Consider the following 17,997-nt stretch of genomic DNA (forward strand, 5'->3'; position numbering starts at 1 on the left):
TTCAGGAAGGAAATGAAAGAAATCTGTATACAATGTTTTCAACTTTTTCATACAATTTTATTAACTTCGAATAGTTGATCATTTAACGATCGTACATTTGTTGCCTAACTATTTCCGACGTACGTTATACAGTTTTCAATTAAAAACACTATCCGAAGGTGTTCGATGAACTTCATCGGTAATTCAAGGAAAATGTTATTCTTTGTGTGTGTGTGTGTGTATTAAATGAATGGAAATGAAAACAGGGTTCACATTAGGCACGTTTTATTATCAATTATTGATCTCTCCATACTTTCGTTAAACGATCTGAACAACACCGATGGATTCGCAGGAGAGAACGAGAAATTTTTCTGGATCAATTCGTACAACACTCGGTAATCGTCTTCTTTCTCTTCTCTAACTTACAAACAATATACAAAATATATATATATTGTCGATATATATATTAAAGCGGTAAATGAAACTGAGAATCATTGACTAGTCGTTTGCTAAACATTTGAAACATAGAAATTAACAATAAAAATATCTAGCTTCTCTGGTGTCCAATGGACCAGCGACTAGAGTACTATTTACAATAAAATATAGCATCGATTCTTTAGTTTTATGTCAGTTCTTCGACCGCGAACGAATGTGCGATAGGACAAAGAACTTTGTCTCTTTTCTTTTTTTGGCAAAATCAGAAAGCTCTGTCGCTCGGAATTCGTTTCGATCACACGAAGAATAACGTTTCGCTCTAAGCGCTTCTCTAACTAGATTCAATCTTCAATTCTTAACATTCTAATTACACCTTTCTTTTTTCTTTTATTAGTAATACTAACTCCTCGATCGTTTAAGATAATAGAGGACGTTCAAATCTAAAAATTATTTTTGCGATTCTTCTTAAACAATTAAGAATTATTCTAATAATTAAAGATTTGCAATTTTAATCATTCTGAAAATTATTTTTGCAATTATTTTCAAACAATTAAGAATTATTCTAAAAATTAAATATTTGCAATTTTAGTTATTCTAAAAGTTAAAGATTTGCAATTTCAATTATTCCAAAATTTAATTTTGCAACTATTCTCAAACAATTAGGAATTACTCTAAAAATTAAAAATTTGTAATTTTAATTATTTCAAAAATTATTTTTGCAACCCTCTTCAAACAATGAAGAATTATTCTAAAACTCGAAGCTTTGAAAAAGAAAATATTTTTACAACCCTCCTTGAGTCCTCAAATAATTAAAAATTATTCTATAAATCAAAGGTTAGAAAAGAAATATTTTCGCAACTCTTCTCTAGTTTTATGTTTAGAAAAAAAAAATTTGTTATTCCATTGGCGAAATCTATCAAACTCGCAACGCGTGTTTCTTCGACGATGGAAGCGAAAGCCCGTCACATCCGAGGCTGGGACTGGACCGCAAACTACAGTTAAGCGCAAAGAGCATAAAATGAGAATCGAGAAATGTGCGTGCAGCGTGGATCGTAAATAAAATCCTTGTCTCTTCGTGTCGACGCGTCTGCTAAAGGTAGGCGAGGCTTGTTCCCTGAAAACGGGACACGGTTTCTTTCGCTGCCAACAAGAATGAAACTATTGTCACTCGTATTCGTCTGAAAAATCCTCTTCGATTAAAATTCATTTCCCAATGACGTTCCTTCTCCTTTGTTTAAAATTCATGTTTAACATTAATGGTTACTTGAAATGGTCCTTAATCGTCATGACCGTTGTTGCTCAATTAAATTCTCCGTTCTTAATTAAAATCATTCGATAGATCTTCTTCAAATTCCCTTCTTTAGATTAACTCTGATCAGTCTAGTTTCTTCGGTAAAGTATCGACTGAAATCAATGATTTTTCCACATATAAAATCTTCTCCAATCACGAAGACAGAAATATTATAGATACACAACAGTCGTCGAATAGATCGTCGCAATCGTTAAGATTCTGAGGGAGCTAAGAAAGTTTCGAATCAGCTGTGGTAATACATCTGTTGCCAGATGTATTGAAGCTGATCCTAATTGCTCGTTAAACCGTATAACACGGCAATTCGGTGAAAAAGGGCCGATAATCGTTGTTTCAGAATCTGGTCCACCGCGTGTCTCGTGAGGACACGTACGCCGCTTACGAAGACCGGAAGTAGAGGGGTCAGTTGATCGTCCTGTGAACAATTTATTAATTCCAACTATCAAAAAAAGAAAAAATTACCACGAGTACTCAGCATCGAATTAAGAGGAGGTCTGATAGGGCCCCACTTTGCACAGGATTAAAAATTCTATTTATTTTTAATTTTCTTACCGGTAAAGCGAGAGTCCAATCCAACATGGTGCTCAGTGTCTCCGCCCAAGCCTTCCTGTGCGCCTCGCTGTCCTTATAAACATTCGTCCTCCTCTGAAACGCGAGCTCGTGAGCAGGCAATTCTTCAGTCTCAACCCCAGACGCCTCCCCTTCGTCCCTCAAGAACGGATTCGTTCTGAATCCCCTTTTACTGCGCTCGTAGTCGCGCAACAATTCATCGATGTTATCGATAACCTTCGAGGAGCTCATCTCCTGTTTCTTTTCAATTTTCGATGATATTCTAGGAGACATCTCGAGATCGTTCGAGGAACTGGACACGGTGGATCCTCCGGTCTTCCTCAGCTCGATCACCGATCTACACCTGAAGGTATCCAAATTGAACCTGGCGAATCTATCAGGGTCGTCGAATTCGTTTTGCTCGACGAATCTCGAGGCGCTTCTTCGAGAAAGTAGACAAGCGTCGCTTCTTCTTCTCTGCAATCTCAGCCTCTGGTACCTGGACACTTCGTCGTAGATCAGACAAGTGTTGGTAGCTTTGGTGTCCATCAGGGAAGTGCCAATGGAGTCAACAGACTCGGTTCTTCTTAAAGGACCCAGTTTGTAATACAAACAATCTCTGTTGTTTATTAATGTTGCTGGTGCAGGAGTCGTCAAACTGTACTTCCCATCGATGTACCCTTCGCTGGAGGTTCCTCCGGATCTATCAGGGTACACAATCTTCTCGGTGATGGATCCCAACCTGGAAGCTGGCCTGGAGTCGTCGGTTTCTGGTTCAGACTGGGGCCCAGAATCGGTAGAATACTCCACTGCCAGGTCGGACAGTCTGAAGGGTCTTGGGTCGTCCTCGCACTCGGGACCAAGTTCCTCCAGTCCACTCTCGTCGTCCAAATTCGGGCTGTAATGTTCTATGTCCTCCTGGTCATCCTGATCCACCTGGTTTTCGAGATTCTCCGTGGATGCTTCCACTGGAGGCGAGGTCGTTAACACTCTATTGTTAATCACCTCCTTGCTGGTGATCTCTGGATAATCATCCGGCTGAGCTACCAATAGAAAGATCTTCCTCTCTGAGAAACTATCCACCCTAGTGTGTTTTCCATCTTCGTCTAATACCACCTCCACGTAACTTTCGCAGAGTTCCTCGAACGTGTTCCTCAGTTGTCTAAGGTATTTCGTGAGTTTTCGAAGATTCGAGCCTTTCTCTTCGGGATTCGATGTTAGGACCGATTTCACGATTTCTAGGGTGGCTTTGGTACTCTCTATCTCCCGGAGACACAGCTCGAAGAGGGTTACCATCTTGATGGTCCATGCTGCCCCAGCCTGGCGATAGAGATTGGCTGGCTGCTGGAGGTTGGTCACCTTTTGGACCAGGAATTTCAAGCCTGGTCGACAGTCGAACTTCAAGGCAGCTGCGTAGGAGAGGTCTAATCCCGAGAGGAAGATGTCCACGTGGCGAGGGGTCAAGTAAGAGAGGCAACCGGAAACGGAGGCTTTAGGCGACGTCGATGCAGCTGAGTGAGGGATTATGTTGGATAAACTGGAATGCAAATGATAATTTATAATGTTAACGAGGAGGATGATTGAATTTAGATGAATTATAATTACCTGGGAAAAGACGAGTCTGGTCCCTGTAACAGGATACTCGCCAGGCAATGAAGGAGCATCTGGTGAACCAGAAGACCAACCACCAGTGCTCTCAGTTGTACTCTAACGATATAAAGATCAGGATTGAGGGTGGTAGCCACCGATGGTGGATACAGAAGGAAAACGTACGACCTGTCGTCGGGTCTTCTCGATGGATCCTCCGTACGCTGTTCCTCCAAGAGGAACACCTGAATAGACAATCATCCATTTTGAGATCATTCGGTTTGATGATCAAACTTTCATCGCACGATTCTTCGTAGATCCTCAAAAATTTGTCTATCGAACCGATGAATGCGTTCACTCTCGAAATTCGAGAAACTACTCGAGCAATCGTGCGCGACAATCGAAAGTTTCTTTCTTTTATTCGTTATTTAATATTTGCAATGATATATGATGGTTATGTGGTGATTAACGATCACGTGCGAGATCAGTCGCACGATCATCGAACGATGGGTGGGTTCTATAGCTCGACCTAACCCGTGATTCCATTGATTCAGTCAGTCAGTAAACACGGTTGTGCATTCTACGAAAGCTGCAGCTTCTAGGAGAATAGGTGTCATGTATCTCATCCAGGTACATATTATGTGACGGTGAAATTCTAGCCATGGACTCAAGCCATGGATTTTAATGGTGATACGCAAGACCGTGCCAAGTTGAATTTAAATGATATCTCGGCCAACGACGGGGTCCTTTTGTCATTAATTCATCGCTTAGTTTAGTCCCTACCGAAGTTCCTAAATAACTACCTGTTTGTAAAATTAAAATTTTTAAAAAATCTCGCAGCGCCAATGTCCCATCGTTTCGAATAAGTAGAATTTTGGGGTAATATATACAATTGTTAATTCTTTTTCTAAAAAAGTAAGAAATATAATTGCGTTTTTCAATCCTCCAACGGCGGACCATGGAGAGAGGCACAATTTTAATTCTAACAATTGCATTTCTAGAAGATGCATTATATTTTCTACTTTTTTAGGAAAGGGGTCAATAATTGCATAAGTTACTGTAATTTAATTTGAAAAGTTATGCCATCGTAGATATAAAATTTGAAATATTTCAATTGATTTGAACTCAAAAAAGGACCTCGTCAAGGAGGTTCTGCAGCCTGACCTGTGCCTTCTACCAGCGAGTGCAAACATCTAAACGAGGTGATTTAATTACAAATCGTTTCGTTTCACCGTCGACAGGCTTACTTCGATTATCTTCCCTCGTTAACTTTCGTTCTATTAAACACTTCGATCGATCAAGGAATAACAAGGGGTGCAATACAAGAACGAACTTGCGAATGATAAAAGCATCTGTATTTGACACATTGTGCATCATCGAAACACACATGGAGCAGTACAAAAATACATGTTTAAAAAAAACGCGAACGGTATACGAAGTCACGTATACAAATATTCGTATATCATTATCTAGCGCTCTGACAGTCCGTCTAATTGCAACGCTGCACAGTGGCATAGAATACTGGAACAAGAATCGTATAAAATATTTATCATTCTCAGAAAAATATCAATCTAGATTTATTTAAAATGATTCTACGCCACGTTATGCGATCAGCCATACCAGATGCAAGCTCGAACACGCGCAAAGCGCATTTTGATGCAAAGAAGAAGAAAAATATTGATATCATCTATCTATAATAATTAATCTACGATCAGAATGTGAACGAATTTTCAATAGTAACGAGCTTCGAAAAGGCGATAAAAGCGATAATTTGTGGTGAATTGTAAAAAAACAAGCAGGCCTGTCGACAACGACCACGCGAGTCTCTCTGTTCTCTAATTGATTCTAATTAATCAATTTTTTTTTAATCATATTTTTCCATAATGCCGATGGAAGAAGAATCGATGCGATATATTCGTTCGTCTGTTTGCTCTTTTCCTATCCTTCTTTCTGCTATATTTTTTTTTTTTTTTTTCGTTTGTCTTAAAATCCATGACGTGAGTTACCGTGGGCGGCTAGAGCCAATGGGGGCCCGTGTTCGACGTAGTGTTAGTGTAATCGAGGGGTGTCGTGTGCTGCCTACAACCAACGGAGTAGGAGGTAGTGTGCTGGTCGATCAGTGTCGTCTCAATGGTCATCGAATCCTGGAAAGGTGTCGTCGGCAGTGATGCCGCATTCTGCCTCTTGATGGCAGACAATACCTCGCGCAGCTGGCTCACCTGGGAGCAAGTCAGGTCAGGAGGGCACCACTTGTGTGTCTCTCTCGCGGGCAATTTTGGCGATATAACAAAATTACGGTGTTTCTTAACATGCCACTCGTGCCGTTTCGTCTGAATTCAGCACGCGGGAACAATGAAAAGAAAATTTTATTTAAACATGTGTTTACTGGTAGGATATTTTCATTTTTTTCTAATTTTCAAAAAATACTTTCATGAATATCTAATCCAATTTTGCTATCTCTCGAATTTACAAGTCACATATTAAGAAACACCCTGCATCCACGTTTAGTTTCATCCAGCGCCCGGTAGCAATCGTAATACAAACCAGATTAATTAATTGTTTGCAAAAGAAAATCTTGCAAGTAAAAACATTATTCAACCTTCTCCAATTGTACCACGATCACGACCGAGCCCTGTGTACTCGGAACACTCTCACGCACATACAACATCAGAGGAACCGTAACATCCAGCCGATCGATCAGGCGAGAAAATGATTAAAATAAATCACCGATCGTCGTACGCTCTCAGCTGATAAATTTGCGGGCGTGTGCGAGGGCACAGATAAGCACAACGAACGTCAAACAGCCAAACGGTGAGACATATCTTCCTCCGGACAGAGAGATATAATCAGCGATAGTGAAGCGTAAACAGGTGAAACTTACCTGGGCGGCGAGTTGACGTAGTCTTTCGGTCTCTTCGGGGGTCGCGTCCCTTCGCGCGGCAACCTTCACCTGAGCAATGTCACCGTAAAACGATTCCGATCTCGGTGAGAAAGCCATGGTCAGTTGGTGTAACTCCTGCAGGGAATTCGAACAGGCACGGTAACAAGCGACACCGCACACCTCCCATTGTTCCGGGGTGAGAAGAGGACCGCTGCTCACGAGAACGTGTCTGCAAACGCGATAACGCAATTATGTTTACCTATTCCCATTAATTGTGGACTGGGATTGAAATTTTTAAGAAAAAATTCAACCCTCTTATAGCAGATTTTAATTAATCCTAGAATGGAGGAGCCTGAATGACGGATATTAAAATTTGGGCTCTCTCCATGGTCCGTCATCCAAAAATTAACTAATCGCAGTTTTCCACGAACTCCCTTCTAAAATTAAACTACCCAGAGTGAAAAAGGGTTAAATATATGATTCTCCAAATATTTAAATTCAATCTAAGTCAAATCATAGAGAAATTCAGCTCCGTTTCTTTAATAGAAGTGCTACCAAAGAGTGGGTGACTCTAAGATTTCAGTTCAGGATCCCGTTCGTCATTCACTGGCAGTCTCTAGCTATCTGTCCGCGAACCTGTCCCGTTTTTAAAGTCCGCGCACGCCTGTACATCGATACTTGGCGATCGACCCCGGCCAAGGATCGAATTACAAGCGTCAATGTATACGGTGCATTAATACGGAGAAAACGCGCGAACGGATCCAGCTGGGTGTCTAAGGTGGACGGAGCGAGATAGGAAGAAACGGCGGTGACAGGGTGCTGTTGTCGCGTGTATGTGCATCTCCATCTTTTTCTCCTGTATACGTGTTTGCCGGGCACGACGCTCCGGGGGTGTCGAGTGTCGGTGGCTACCTTATCCCACCGGACAGCCTGTCAAGCTTCGTTATCATCTTACACGCACGCTACGCCCGTAACGAGGATACATCTAACCTCCGTCGATGTACATTCCATCGAACCTCCGCGTTATGATTCAACCTCTTCTCTATGTTTTCGATCGGGCCAGATTTTAAACCCTTTCGAATGTTCGCCAGCAGAACCCGATAGCAGAGAAATAGATCAACTACTCGATTTTATTTTAGATACACGTAGATTCGATTAGCTCCGCAAAACAATGCATGCCTTTTTCGCGAGTCAGTGATCTTAATTGAATAATGAGTCATCCAGAGCAAGCGAAGCTTGAAAAGAAACGATTGCGAGTAGTCTCGGATCATTTGGGTGCCTAGATCCGGATCGGACTCACCTGATACAGGCGCAGCCCAAACGCGCTATGCTCTCCGTAGGCTGCACCACGCATTCCGCCATCACTAGCAACAGTTGCTTCAACATCAGTGTCGTGGCTGGTAGATGGGCCTCGTTTCGAACTACTTCCGGACCTGTACATAAAACGTCCACTTCAAACCTATTCAAAGTACCTAGAGATTCGATACAATTGATCGTTGAATCACCTTGGAGATGGGTCAGATAATCGACCACCAAATCGGTCGTAAGGCCGCAGCACTGTTTAAAGTTGGGCGCGAAGTTGTCCCAGCCCCTGAAGATCTTCGACGTCTTCCTCAGCCAGTTCTGAACCATAGGTAGCAGCAGATGATTGACGCAGTACAATCCAAACGCTGGTCCGGGGACGTTCAGGGTGTCCCTGAGCAAGTGGAACAGGGTCTCCAGGGTGTGAGGCTGATAACGTTTAGGACATATCATGGTAGCACTGGCCAGACCCTCTATAAGGATGTACCAGACCCTCAGGATACCACTGGGCTTGTCCATGCTCTGTAACGTGGTGATGGTATGGACATTGTCCATCAGAACGTCGTGGGGTCTCTCGGGTATGGTCTCCTGCATGGATTCAGCGTGCTTGTCGAATCGTATCAGCTCCGAATTCGGTATCGTTGGGTCCACGTATTGGGGAATGGTGGAGACCTGGATCCTCTGGGCCGAGTGGAAGATCGGACATGCTGGCATACCGTACATCGAAGCTAGGATGTCGCTGCAGCTTAGCAGATACTTTAGACTCTCTACGCACAGTCTCATCCTCCTGGACTCGGCTACGTCTATCGGCTCCTGGTCATCCTGGTGACCATCGGCGTCCCCGATGCCCCGGACGTGCCTCAACAGACAGAGGATGCAATCTAGCGCCGCGTTGGCGAACACCAGCGTGTTGTCCATCGACAGGAAGACCCTAAAGACCTCCAGCAGCGGGGCGGATTCGACGGAATCTGAATTACCGACCGAAGCTACACGGAGAGCCCCAAAGAGCGGACGCCAGCCTGAGCGGATCTCGGTGCCGTTCGTCTCGACGAACTCGCAGATGCAGCTGACGATCTGCGAACCATATTACATTTTAATACGGTGATTAAGATGTTAATGAAGGTATTACCAGATTACCTGGTCCTGTACATCGCTGTCGCATAATTCTAGGCACAGTAGGTTCTCGAAAGGCTTGAAGAGCGCCTCGTTGAAATGGAAATGTGGCAGTTCCATCAGTTCGTACAGCAACGTAGACATACTGTCGTGAATACATTGAACTGCTTTCTTAGAGATACCACGGTCCTTGTGGCAAGCAGCCTCCATGAAATGTGGCCCTAAGATGCTCCAGACCTGAAGATTAAAAATCGAATTGAGTGACCTCCTGCTTTTTCGAAGTTGGTTAAAAAATACAATTATATTATTGATCTAATTAGGAATTAATTTTGAGATTGCTGTTCGTACTCTCATTACGTGGATCAAAGGTCGTCCACTCTTCACGCACTTCAGCATCACCTCTCCTAATCGGGCTAATAGCAATACGTTCATCTCGTTCTCTCTGGGTTTACTCCTCCTCCACCAGAATCTCTTGTTATCCTTCGAACCATCCGTGGTTTTGAACAATTGAGCCTTGCTAGCCTTGCAGAGGGCAGTGAGGAACAGACACAATGCTCGAAGATTCAGTGTAAGGGCTGCGTTTTCGAACAGTCTGTCCACTTGTTGAGATAACACGCAGACGATTTTCGCTGCATAGTCTGCGGGTAGGATGCCATTGAATTGGCTGTCTGCGTTGGATTCCTGGATTATTTCTGGAATCGTATCCGAACTGGGGTTCTGTGTGTAACGACTGGATAAAAAGCTGTAGACGTCGACCCTGGAATAAAATGACTGATTAACTTCGTCGACCATCGTGGATCAATTTTGTTTAGCCAATTTTTTACCAAGTCTCTTCTTCATCAACGATATTGAAATTATGCTTCAGTCGATCCTGACTTCCTTTTGGATCACCATTCGAATCCTTATCCTTCTTCTCTTTCTTCTGCTGAGTTTTCGGCAAAGATGGATTCTGATTTCTCCCAAAGAAATCGTGTTCCAGTTTGCTTACGTACAAGCAACATCTATAGAAACAAAGATATTTAATAATAGCATTGATCAGTAATTAGAAGGTTAAAAGAAATCTTACGTGAACACATGTGGCCAGCAATCACTGCCATGACTCCCAAGCTCTAAACCCTTTCCTAACAATACGTCCATGCTCAATGCATGCGAGGTGTGGATATTGGTAGCTCTGTTTTGAAGTTTCAAACGTAGAACATCCTTCGTCCTTGTGATTCTCGATATAGACTGCTCGGTGCAGGCAGCCTTTGCTAGGAGGGCAAAGATCGAGCCACAACGACTTTGCAAACCTAGATAAAAAGAAGATGCAATTAGAAAATAATTTAATCGAATGATACTAAATTTACTAACCAAGGATGTTGCTCAAAGCTGCAGCTTTGTGAAGACCTTCCAAAGAAAGTACAACAGTGTCCCTGATCCCTCTTCTGCCACCGTCTCTGCTAAGGATTCCTTTATTATTCTCTTCCTTTGGAGGATTCAACCCTATCGTCAGTACAGTCATCATGCTTCCCCAGCAACAAGTCAGCACCCTTCTAGAAAGCTTAGCACCAGCTTCAGCTTCCGGTGTAGGCTCTGTCCTGGATAATTGAGCTCTCTCCAGTCTTATATAATCAGACAGAAGCTGTCCTCCTCTGTGGCTACCAGGTATCTCATCGACGTCTTAAAAATTAAAAACAATTCATTTCCTGCGATTATTAATTATTTTTCTTAGAATGTAGGTTAATTAGCTACCAGTTAGCACGTTAATCAAGGCGCTGTTTTCTGTGTCGTGCGGATTGTAGCCACATTTCTCGAGCAAATTGGAGGCCAACACTTGTTGGTATAATTCGGACAGCCACGTTGCTGATAGATACACCAGGACACCTGATCCGTGAACTTCTTCTACGAATTGTTCCTTTAAAATTAAAAAATCAAGTTAATTAAATATTTCATGTGAAAAGTGATTAAGAAAATTTTGAACATCGATACCTCGCTAATAGGAACTTGACGACTTTCTTCGTTATAATAATTGATCCTAATTAATTTTAAATTGAGGAGCAGAGCCGCGTAGGTGGCTAAATAGATCCCATCGGCATTCATGATCGTGATCAAGGCACACGAATCAGTACTGGTGTCCGTTTGCTCTTGGATCTTCTGCTGAGCTGCGAACACTCCTGAAAATAAAACAAATCAATCGTTTCTCTTCATTTTGCATATTGCATGCTTCTTTTACCTTGACAATATTCAGATGCAAAATTTTGCAAAGCATCATCAACCTCTATGTTACTTCTCAGACTCAGCACCATTGGAATTAGATCACTTTTAAGGGTTTTAACGAACTTCCTAGCGTTGTGCCTCTCCACGTCCACGTTGCACTCGTCGGCCACTTGTCGACCCACGTGAAGGCATTTAGGCAATTTTTCTAATCTCAGTCTTTCTCTTTCATTCTCGATCGCATAATCATTGTCTTCTAAACTATTCTCCTCTTGAACCTCGTCCGATTCGTTTTGAGGACCTTCGGTGTCGGTGGAATCGCCGTCCTCCGATGGTCCGTGCCCTGAGGACTCGGAATCAGAACCTATTCCCTTCTTCAGCAACTCCAATTGTTCTCTGGAATAAAATAAAATTCTTGCTACCCTGTAATTTTTCTTTAATGCAATTTAAATCTACCTGTACGTTTTCGGCAAACGTGCCATGCTCTGATAGGTCAGGGGTCCTCTGTAATCGCAAGACTCCAAGTCTTCGTACAAACTATTAATCGTGCAGGTATAAGTGTGATTAATCGCCTTCCCTTCGCATAATTCCTGAAGAGCCGAGAGCATCGCGACCACGCAAGAAACGCTTGCGTGCAATATACTCAGACCACCGGCGGTTGATTCCTCGATGGAATCCATTGCTCTGCGAGAAAAATGTTCATTAAATTATGGCTGTATTTGAAAAAATTCTTAATTAGAAATATATAAGAAATTACAGTCTCATCAAGGCCATGTCGCTTTGAATATGACTGGATCTGTCTTCTTCTACTAATAATGGCCCAGCGAAGTCCACCATTCGACTTGGACTACGGAGAAGTTCTTTCAGAGCTTTCAAAGGCTCCAGACGTTGCTGGGGCGGAGGATAAAGCAACATTCTGTGGAATACCGATTCCAGAACTGGACGAAGGGAACCCACGCAGCCGACCAATCGCACCAATTCCGTTCCAATGCTGGAAATATGAAAATGACAAATGAACGCTACGATTTTGATGATTAACCCTTTCGCTGCCACGCGAATTTTTGAGCTTGCACCAGTGGGCCAGAAATTTCATATTAAAAATTTTATAATGGCAAAGAACTGAGAAATATATTAAAATAACTGTACAATCTTGCCAATGGCACATTTTTCTTACAATTAGTGGCCCAAATGAAAAGCAAGTGCCGAAAGGGTTAAAGGTGTTCATACCTATAAACAGTCTTTGCCTGATGGCTGTCGAAACTCAGGGACGTGGCCAGGTACCCAGAGCCTCTTCCAAGTTCAGTCTCCTTTCCCTCCCTGGAGGTGAAGGTTTTGTCCACCCTCGGAGTGCCCAGGAAAGCGATCAATGCCGGGCAGAATTTTTGCCAGAGGAAAGTGGTGAAGTGTGCGTTCGTATGGATCTTCTGAGGTAGGGAAGAGATCAACGTGTGCAAACATTCGAGCAGGAACACCACCGTATTACCATTCCTTCCGTTACTGGAACACGATTTTCTAGGATGAAACGATATAAGCATCGATTGGAAATTCGTCTTTTCTGTCTTACTTTTGAGCCTCGTCCAATTTGCTGCATATGTACTGAAGGATAGGGAGGGCCTCGTTGAAACAGGAGACACCTCTCTCCCAGAGGTTCTTATTCTTCTTCGCGTTTTCGTCCATCTCCTGGCACTCCTCGTCTGCAAACATCATCCTCGATTACCCTTTCGCGAAAGTTTCGCGAGGCGCGTTCCACCGTCACGCGAGCGGAACTTTATCGACCAAACTTTCTTTGGAGCGATAGATAAGAGAGAATAGCAATTAAGTCCTGGGAAATTGTGCTCTATTCTTTCTCCCAGGGAAATTTCTGCGATTTTTTCTCACATCAATTTGGTATCGAGGAATAAATTAAATTGAAAATCTAGGACGAGGGAAATTACCTAAGAATAAACAGAAAGATCGCAAGGTCTGACTGGTAGCTGCCTGGGCCGCGGTCCTCACAGCTTGATTTCCATTTTCGAAAGCCTCGCAGCAGGTAGTGAGAATGGCGATTATCAAACGACCGTTCATCGTCCAATAAGAGGAACAAGCGACTTGCAATAAAACCTGCGAGCAATGGTCCATCGTCTTGAAACGTTTCCTTTTTTATATAAATAATTTCAAGTAGAATTTTCACTCACTTTAAGCATGTCCGTCTGGGTATCGTCCGATTGAGACAATATGGAACCCATAGCGTGCAACATTTGCGCGGGTAACCAAAGGGAATCGTCCTCTGGCTCGTAGGGCGATTGGAATCTATCGTCTCTTAACATTTTCTAAATTCAAAGCCTTTCCATTAGATATCATAATTTGCAATCAATAAAATAAGAGTTTAACATAGAGATAGGGAATGCTTAAATTTTTCTTCTTTTAATGTCACATTCCTACTTGGTATCGCGTTTTATCGCGAACGGATGTGACGTTCGCGATACCGATAGGAAAGTGTAAAAATTCCTTCCGACACTCACGTGTAATCCCGAGAGGCCGAAAGCGACGAATTTGCTCCTCTTCGTTTCTAGTGCTAGCTGAAATGTGTGCAGGCATTTCGCTCGCAGCTCGTGGGGCGGATCGCGTAGCAACCCTTGCTGCTTTTCCAAAAAATCTGCGGCAAAATCGGTCCAAATTTAAGTTCGATGAATATAATTTCATTTTATTGCGTGGAAAATTGAAAGTGATAATTTAACGATGGATGAATCGACGCGTTGAGTATCAACGTGGGATTAGAGGAACAAGTGTTGGTATTTTTTTAATTCGAACAGATTTCATTGTATTTGCAAACGTTGGGTGAAATTCACTTACCGTACGCTTCCTGCGCCGATTTTCGTAGATTTTGTAGCTTCGCATTGTTCGATTCACGGACGATCTGCAGCAGGAGATCCTCCATGTCACGGTGGACTAACACGCGACTGATCGATAGCGGGTGTGCCAATGCACGCTTGGCTGTACGCGCGCATCCAGGGCCGTATGAATTGTTTCTGACGAGGGAAATTCATTTCCCTCCTCTGAGAGAGAGCGGCTTTCCTCTGGAAAAGTAGCCGACCATATTTCCTATCAAATGGCCGATTTCAAGACGTCAAAATTCAAACGGGATTTCATGACATAAAATTATCACAAATCAGCACTTATATTACATCAAATTAAAGCTTAAGGTCTGGAAAAATGAATACATAAACTTATTTTTAACGGGCTTGTTTCTATTGAAAGTTTTTAAATAAAACAATCACTTTACCTGTAGTAATTTGATGCTAAAATGAGGGGACAGTTTTGGCGCAAATGTTTTTGAATTTATAATTTCAGAATGTTATGTAGACCTTGTACTTGTGTTATAATTGCGGTTTATAGTTTCTTTGAGAGGTTAACCTCGAGTTTTGCAATTTTAGAGCGCTGTAAATTGCATAAAATGAATAAAAAGGTAAACGATTTTGAGACTATCTTGAAGTGTTTTTGAATTGGCGCGAGTGTGGCGCGCTGGGTGGTCACGTGACGAAATTTAATTCATCTTCAATGATGGCGGCGGAAAGCGACAGGAACGCTAAAGGAGTAAAGAAACAGCGCTATAAAAGCATGTATTTGTACCAGTTAGCTGTCAGTTTGATAGGTACAAGACTGCTCGCAAAAGAAGAAGCGTAACCAAGTGGTTTCCTGTTGGTCAACGTTATCATAAAGTCATCTCGTCTCCTGTAACAGGTGTGGCTGTCGGCGTTTTCCATCGTGGGCATGTATCTACACTGTTCGAAAATGACCGTCATTTCTCGCATTTATCCGAAATCGAGAGGGAAATGTCATTTCGCACGGAAATGGTACGAGTTTTCTATATCAAAATGTTATACGGATGACTGAAATTTCCTCGAAGATAACAGGTATGTTTCGTTTGTTTTTCTATAGGGAATGTATTACTATTACTACAAAACGATCGCGGAATCGAAAACGTTCATGGACGGTCTGAGAAAAATCACACACGATAACATTTCGGAGTACGGAAATGTTATTGACGCGACTAAAAAGTATAGCTTGTTGCCAGAGGTATGCTACAACTGACCGGATTTTCTAGGTTAGGTTTATGTTATAATAAAATGGAATCAGACTTCGTTTGCCTGCAGGTACTAGCCGGATACCTTTATCACTGTGCCAAGAGTATGGGAATCATTTCCATAGAGCAGTGTTGGCAAGTGAGACTCATTTTGTTAGATTTCTATCCAGAGTTAGTCATTGCGAATATATAAGTTTCGGTGTACTCTGTATGTAAGGAGGAATGTAACGTAGGTTCATTCCGATGAAAGAACTAGAAGAGAATTGTTTTTAGGTAGAACGAGGAGAAGGTCTGAGACCTGTAACCAGCTGCGAAGGCTTAGGTGTACCCATTTATTTTTACTTAGAGGTTGTGTGGTACTGCACAATGTTCACTGTGGTTATACTATTCTATTATGCTATAGTTCTGGGCAATAGCATAAAGAGCGGAATCATAGCTACGCTATTTTTCTTTTACAATCATAACGAATGCACCAGAGTGCAATGGACTCCGCCGTTGCGTGAAAGTTTCGCATACCCTATACTGCTCTTTCAAATGTACAGTACGACTGTGATTCTTAGGCAAAGTACTACTCCAGGTTCTGACACGGATGCTCTGATGGTGCGTTGAAATTATCTATAACATCTTAATACATTCATAGAACTATCCAGTAACATAATTTCATTATTTCAGAGAATGGGTGTATCCACGATAATCAGTCTATGCTGTTGGCAATTTTCTCAATTTGTGTTCACCACACAGATCATAGCTTTATTGATATTAAAATGGATGAAGATAATCTCAAATGATCTCTATATATGCATTTGCGTAATTCAGGGTTCAAGTGCCGCGTTAGCGATGAATGTAGTGGACAGAAATCCCTTACTCTACTCTTTGTATTTCTGTCTTTTGTTCACTAGCTGCTTTTTGAGTTTCGCCATTAAATTCTCCAAATTCATGAATACAAAAGTACAAACGATCTTAGAAATTGTTCTCACAATCGTCTGTACAACAGTATTGAAATCCGATTTCTCCATCATTTGCGAGGACGACGCGCACGTGTTCAATTTACTCAAGTCAAAGCTGACCGATTACAAGGATTTCCACACGATGCTGTACACCTGCTCCGCAGAGTTCGACTTCTTACAGTACAGAAGTTACGAGACGATCGTGAAGACGTTGCTGTTGCCATGTGCCGTACTCGCCGGAATGTTGGCGCTCTATTTTTGGTACAGAAACTATCAAATCAAAGGATACCCGAAATGCATAGACGCGGATTTAGCGTACAACGGCCTGCAGACTGGAGCGTTCATCATCATGGCGATATTTATCATGAGACTGAAACTCTTCATGAATCCGCATCTCTGTATAATTGCCGGCACGGTTTGCTCTAACAGGTACCTGGAGAAATTTGGTTTGAAAAATGAGATGATGAAGACTGCGGTTACTGTTCTATTGATATCAGCAATGTCTTATCACGGTTTGGAGAAACTTCAAGAAGAAAGAAGCATTATAGGTAACTGGAAACTTTTCAAAACATTTGATTAATAAATGAATATTTCTGTTACCTGCTCCAATTGCTTTCTGTGCTAAGGTGAATACAGCAACATCGAACAAGAAGAATTATTCGAATGGATAAAAAGCAACACACCTGAGCACGCTGTGTTCGCGGGAAAGATGTCTTTGATGGCTAATTTAATGCTCTCCACTGGAAGGCCCATAGTCAATAACCCCTATTACGAGAGCAAGGAGATGAGGTACATAAATATTTTTTCAAATTTCCAAACCCGGCTCACATTGATTTCTATTTCAGAGACCGGACGATGAAGGTCTACGAGATCTTCAGTAGAAAAGATGCAGCATCCGTGTATTTCAATCTGAGGAACATGCACGTGGGATACGTGGTGCTGGAGAAATCACTATGTTTTGGCTCCGCGAATTTGTAATTGAAACAATTCATTCGTTCGCAGATTGAATGATCTATGTCACTTTGTAATTAACGCGTAAATATTTCTGTTTCAGACAAATTGGATGCCAAATGATCGATCTCTGGGACATGGTCGACAATGGAACCGCGAAATCCGCTGGGAAGTTACCCCTCTGTCCGTTGTTGTTCCGTGGAAACGCTTACCCCTTCAAGAGGGCCTTTGTAAATAATCGTTACGTCGTTTTGCAGCTCGATTACTCTTACTACGTCGAAGTGAAACCAAAGACTTCCATTCCTCTTCATTATCAATCTTAAAATCATTTCTTGTGTTCGTGCGACAAATCGATGATACCTCGCGAGAAGATACTTTTCCCAAAAGTTGTATATGAGAGAGAGATATATATATATTTCTTTGAAAAGAATGACTGGAGTGCGCCAGAGTTGTTGGCAGTGAAATTTGAATAAAGGGTTAGAGTACCTATGCGTCCCTATGGAAATCCATTATTTCCGCATCCTTCTACTGGCAATATTTATTTAAGGTAAAATTTATTTATTTTTTTTTATTTATCAAACAGCCGATAGAATATGTTTTCTTTCAAATGTTTGGAAGGCGATGGAAGATTTTGATGGAAAGTCATCCTGGAGAAACGACGGAGAGCATCGAATTGAGAGTTTAAAAG

The 17,997-nt window shown here is 42.1% G+C and overlaps 2 protein-coding genes across 5 annotated transcripts; one reads left to right on the plus strand and one right to left on the minus strand.

Moving 5' to 3' along the window:
* Positions 1 to 41: 41 nt before the first annotated feature.
* On the minus strand, positions 42 to 14,308 carry LOC114873870 (brefeldin A-inhibited guanine nucleotide-exchange protein 3). Of its 2 annotated transcripts, none has more exons than XM_029182623.2 (22): positions 14,181 to 14,308; positions 13,850 to 13,983; positions 13,523 to 13,657; positions 13,283 to 13,448; positions 12,913 to 13,042; positions 12,576 to 12,845; positions 12,106 to 12,339; positions 11,805 to 12,032; positions 11,368 to 11,744; positions 11,124 to 11,308; positions 10,887 to 11,049; positions 10,506 to 10,814; positions 10,222 to 10,444; positions 9,980 to 10,156; positions 9,504 to 9,912; positions 9,180 to 9,392; positions 8,246 to 9,116; positions 8,041 to 8,173; positions 6,741 to 6,969; positions 3,878 to 4,104; positions 2,276 to 3,809; positions 42 to 2,138 (listed from the first exon to the last, which is right to left on the minus strand). In XM_029182623.2, exons 1-22 carry the CDS (start codon positions 14,263 to 14,265, stop codon positions 1,995 to 1,997), a joined length of 6,576 nt encoding a protein of 2,191 aa, XP_029038456.2. In that variant the 5' UTR covers positions 14,266 to 14,308; the 3' UTR covers positions 42 to 1,994. The 2 variants fall into 2 exon arrangements, with proteins under 2 accessions (XP_029038456.2, XP_029038455.2); XM_029182622.2 differs by having other exon boundaries at positions 12,576 to 12,860.
* A 565-nt stretch (positions 14,309 to 14,873) lies between these two features.
* LOC114873872 (probable C-mannosyltransferase DPY19L1) lies at positions 14,874 to 17,808 on the plus strand. 3 transcript variants are annotated; one of them, XM_029182630.2, is made up of 9 exons: positions 14,874 to 14,979; positions 15,069 to 15,181; positions 15,267 to 15,404; positions 15,482 to 15,550; positions 15,685 to 16,011; positions 16,084 to 16,906; positions 16,985 to 17,147; positions 17,204 to 17,332; positions 17,413 to 17,808. In XM_029182630.2, the coding sequence occupies exons 1-9, from the start codon at positions 14,886 to 14,888 to the stop codon at positions 17,630 to 17,632; spliced, it is 2,076 nt and encodes a 691-aa protein (XP_029038463.2). In that variant the 5' UTR covers positions 14,874 to 14,885; the 3' UTR covers positions 17,633 to 17,808. The 3 variants fall into 3 exon arrangements, with proteins under 3 accessions (XP_029038463.2, XP_046143352.1, XP_029038464.1); XM_046287396.1 differs by lacking the exons at positions 14,874 to 14,979; positions 15,069 to 15,181 and having other exon boundaries at positions 15,273 to 15,404; positions 15,465 to 15,546; XM_029182631.2 differs by lacking the exons at positions 14,874 to 14,979; positions 15,069 to 15,181 and having other exon boundaries at positions 15,312 to 15,404; positions 15,465 to 15,550.
* The last annotated feature ends 189 nt before the right edge of the window (positions 17,809 to 17,997 follow it).

This window comes from Osmia bicornis, chromosome 10 (assembly GCF_907164935.1).
Source record: "Osmia bicornis bicornis chromosome 10, iOsmBic2.1, whole genome shotgun sequence".
Classification (NCBI taxonomy): domain Eukaryota; kingdom Metazoa; phylum Arthropoda; class Insecta; order Hymenoptera; family Megachilidae; genus Osmia; species Osmia bicornis.

Coding starts and splice junctions, on each gene's coding strand:
- LOC114873870 (XM_029182622.2), bottom strand. CDS start 14,265: ATGGAGGATCTCCTGCTGCAGATCGTCCGTGAATCGAACAATGCGAAG. Junction 11,745..11,804: donor CGTTTGCCGAAAACGTACAG/GTAGATTTAAAT, acceptor ATTTTATTCCAG/AGAACAATTGGAGTTGCTGA. Junction 10,815..10,886: donor CTTGATTAACGTGCTAACTG/GTAGCTAATTAA, acceptor TTAATTTTTAAG/ACGTCGATGAGATACCTGGT.
- LOC114873872 (XM_029182630.2), top strand. CDS start 14,886: ATGATGGCGGCGGAAAGCGACAGGAACGCTAAAGGAGTAAAGAAACAG. Junction 15,551..15,684: donor CCATAGAGCAGTGTTGGCAA/GTGAGACTCATT, acceptor AATTGTTTTTAG/GTAGAACGAGGAGAAGGTCT. Junction 16,012..16,083: donor CTGACACGGATGCTCTGATG/GTGCGTTGAAAT, acceptor TCATTATTTCAG/AGAATGGGTGTATCCACGAT.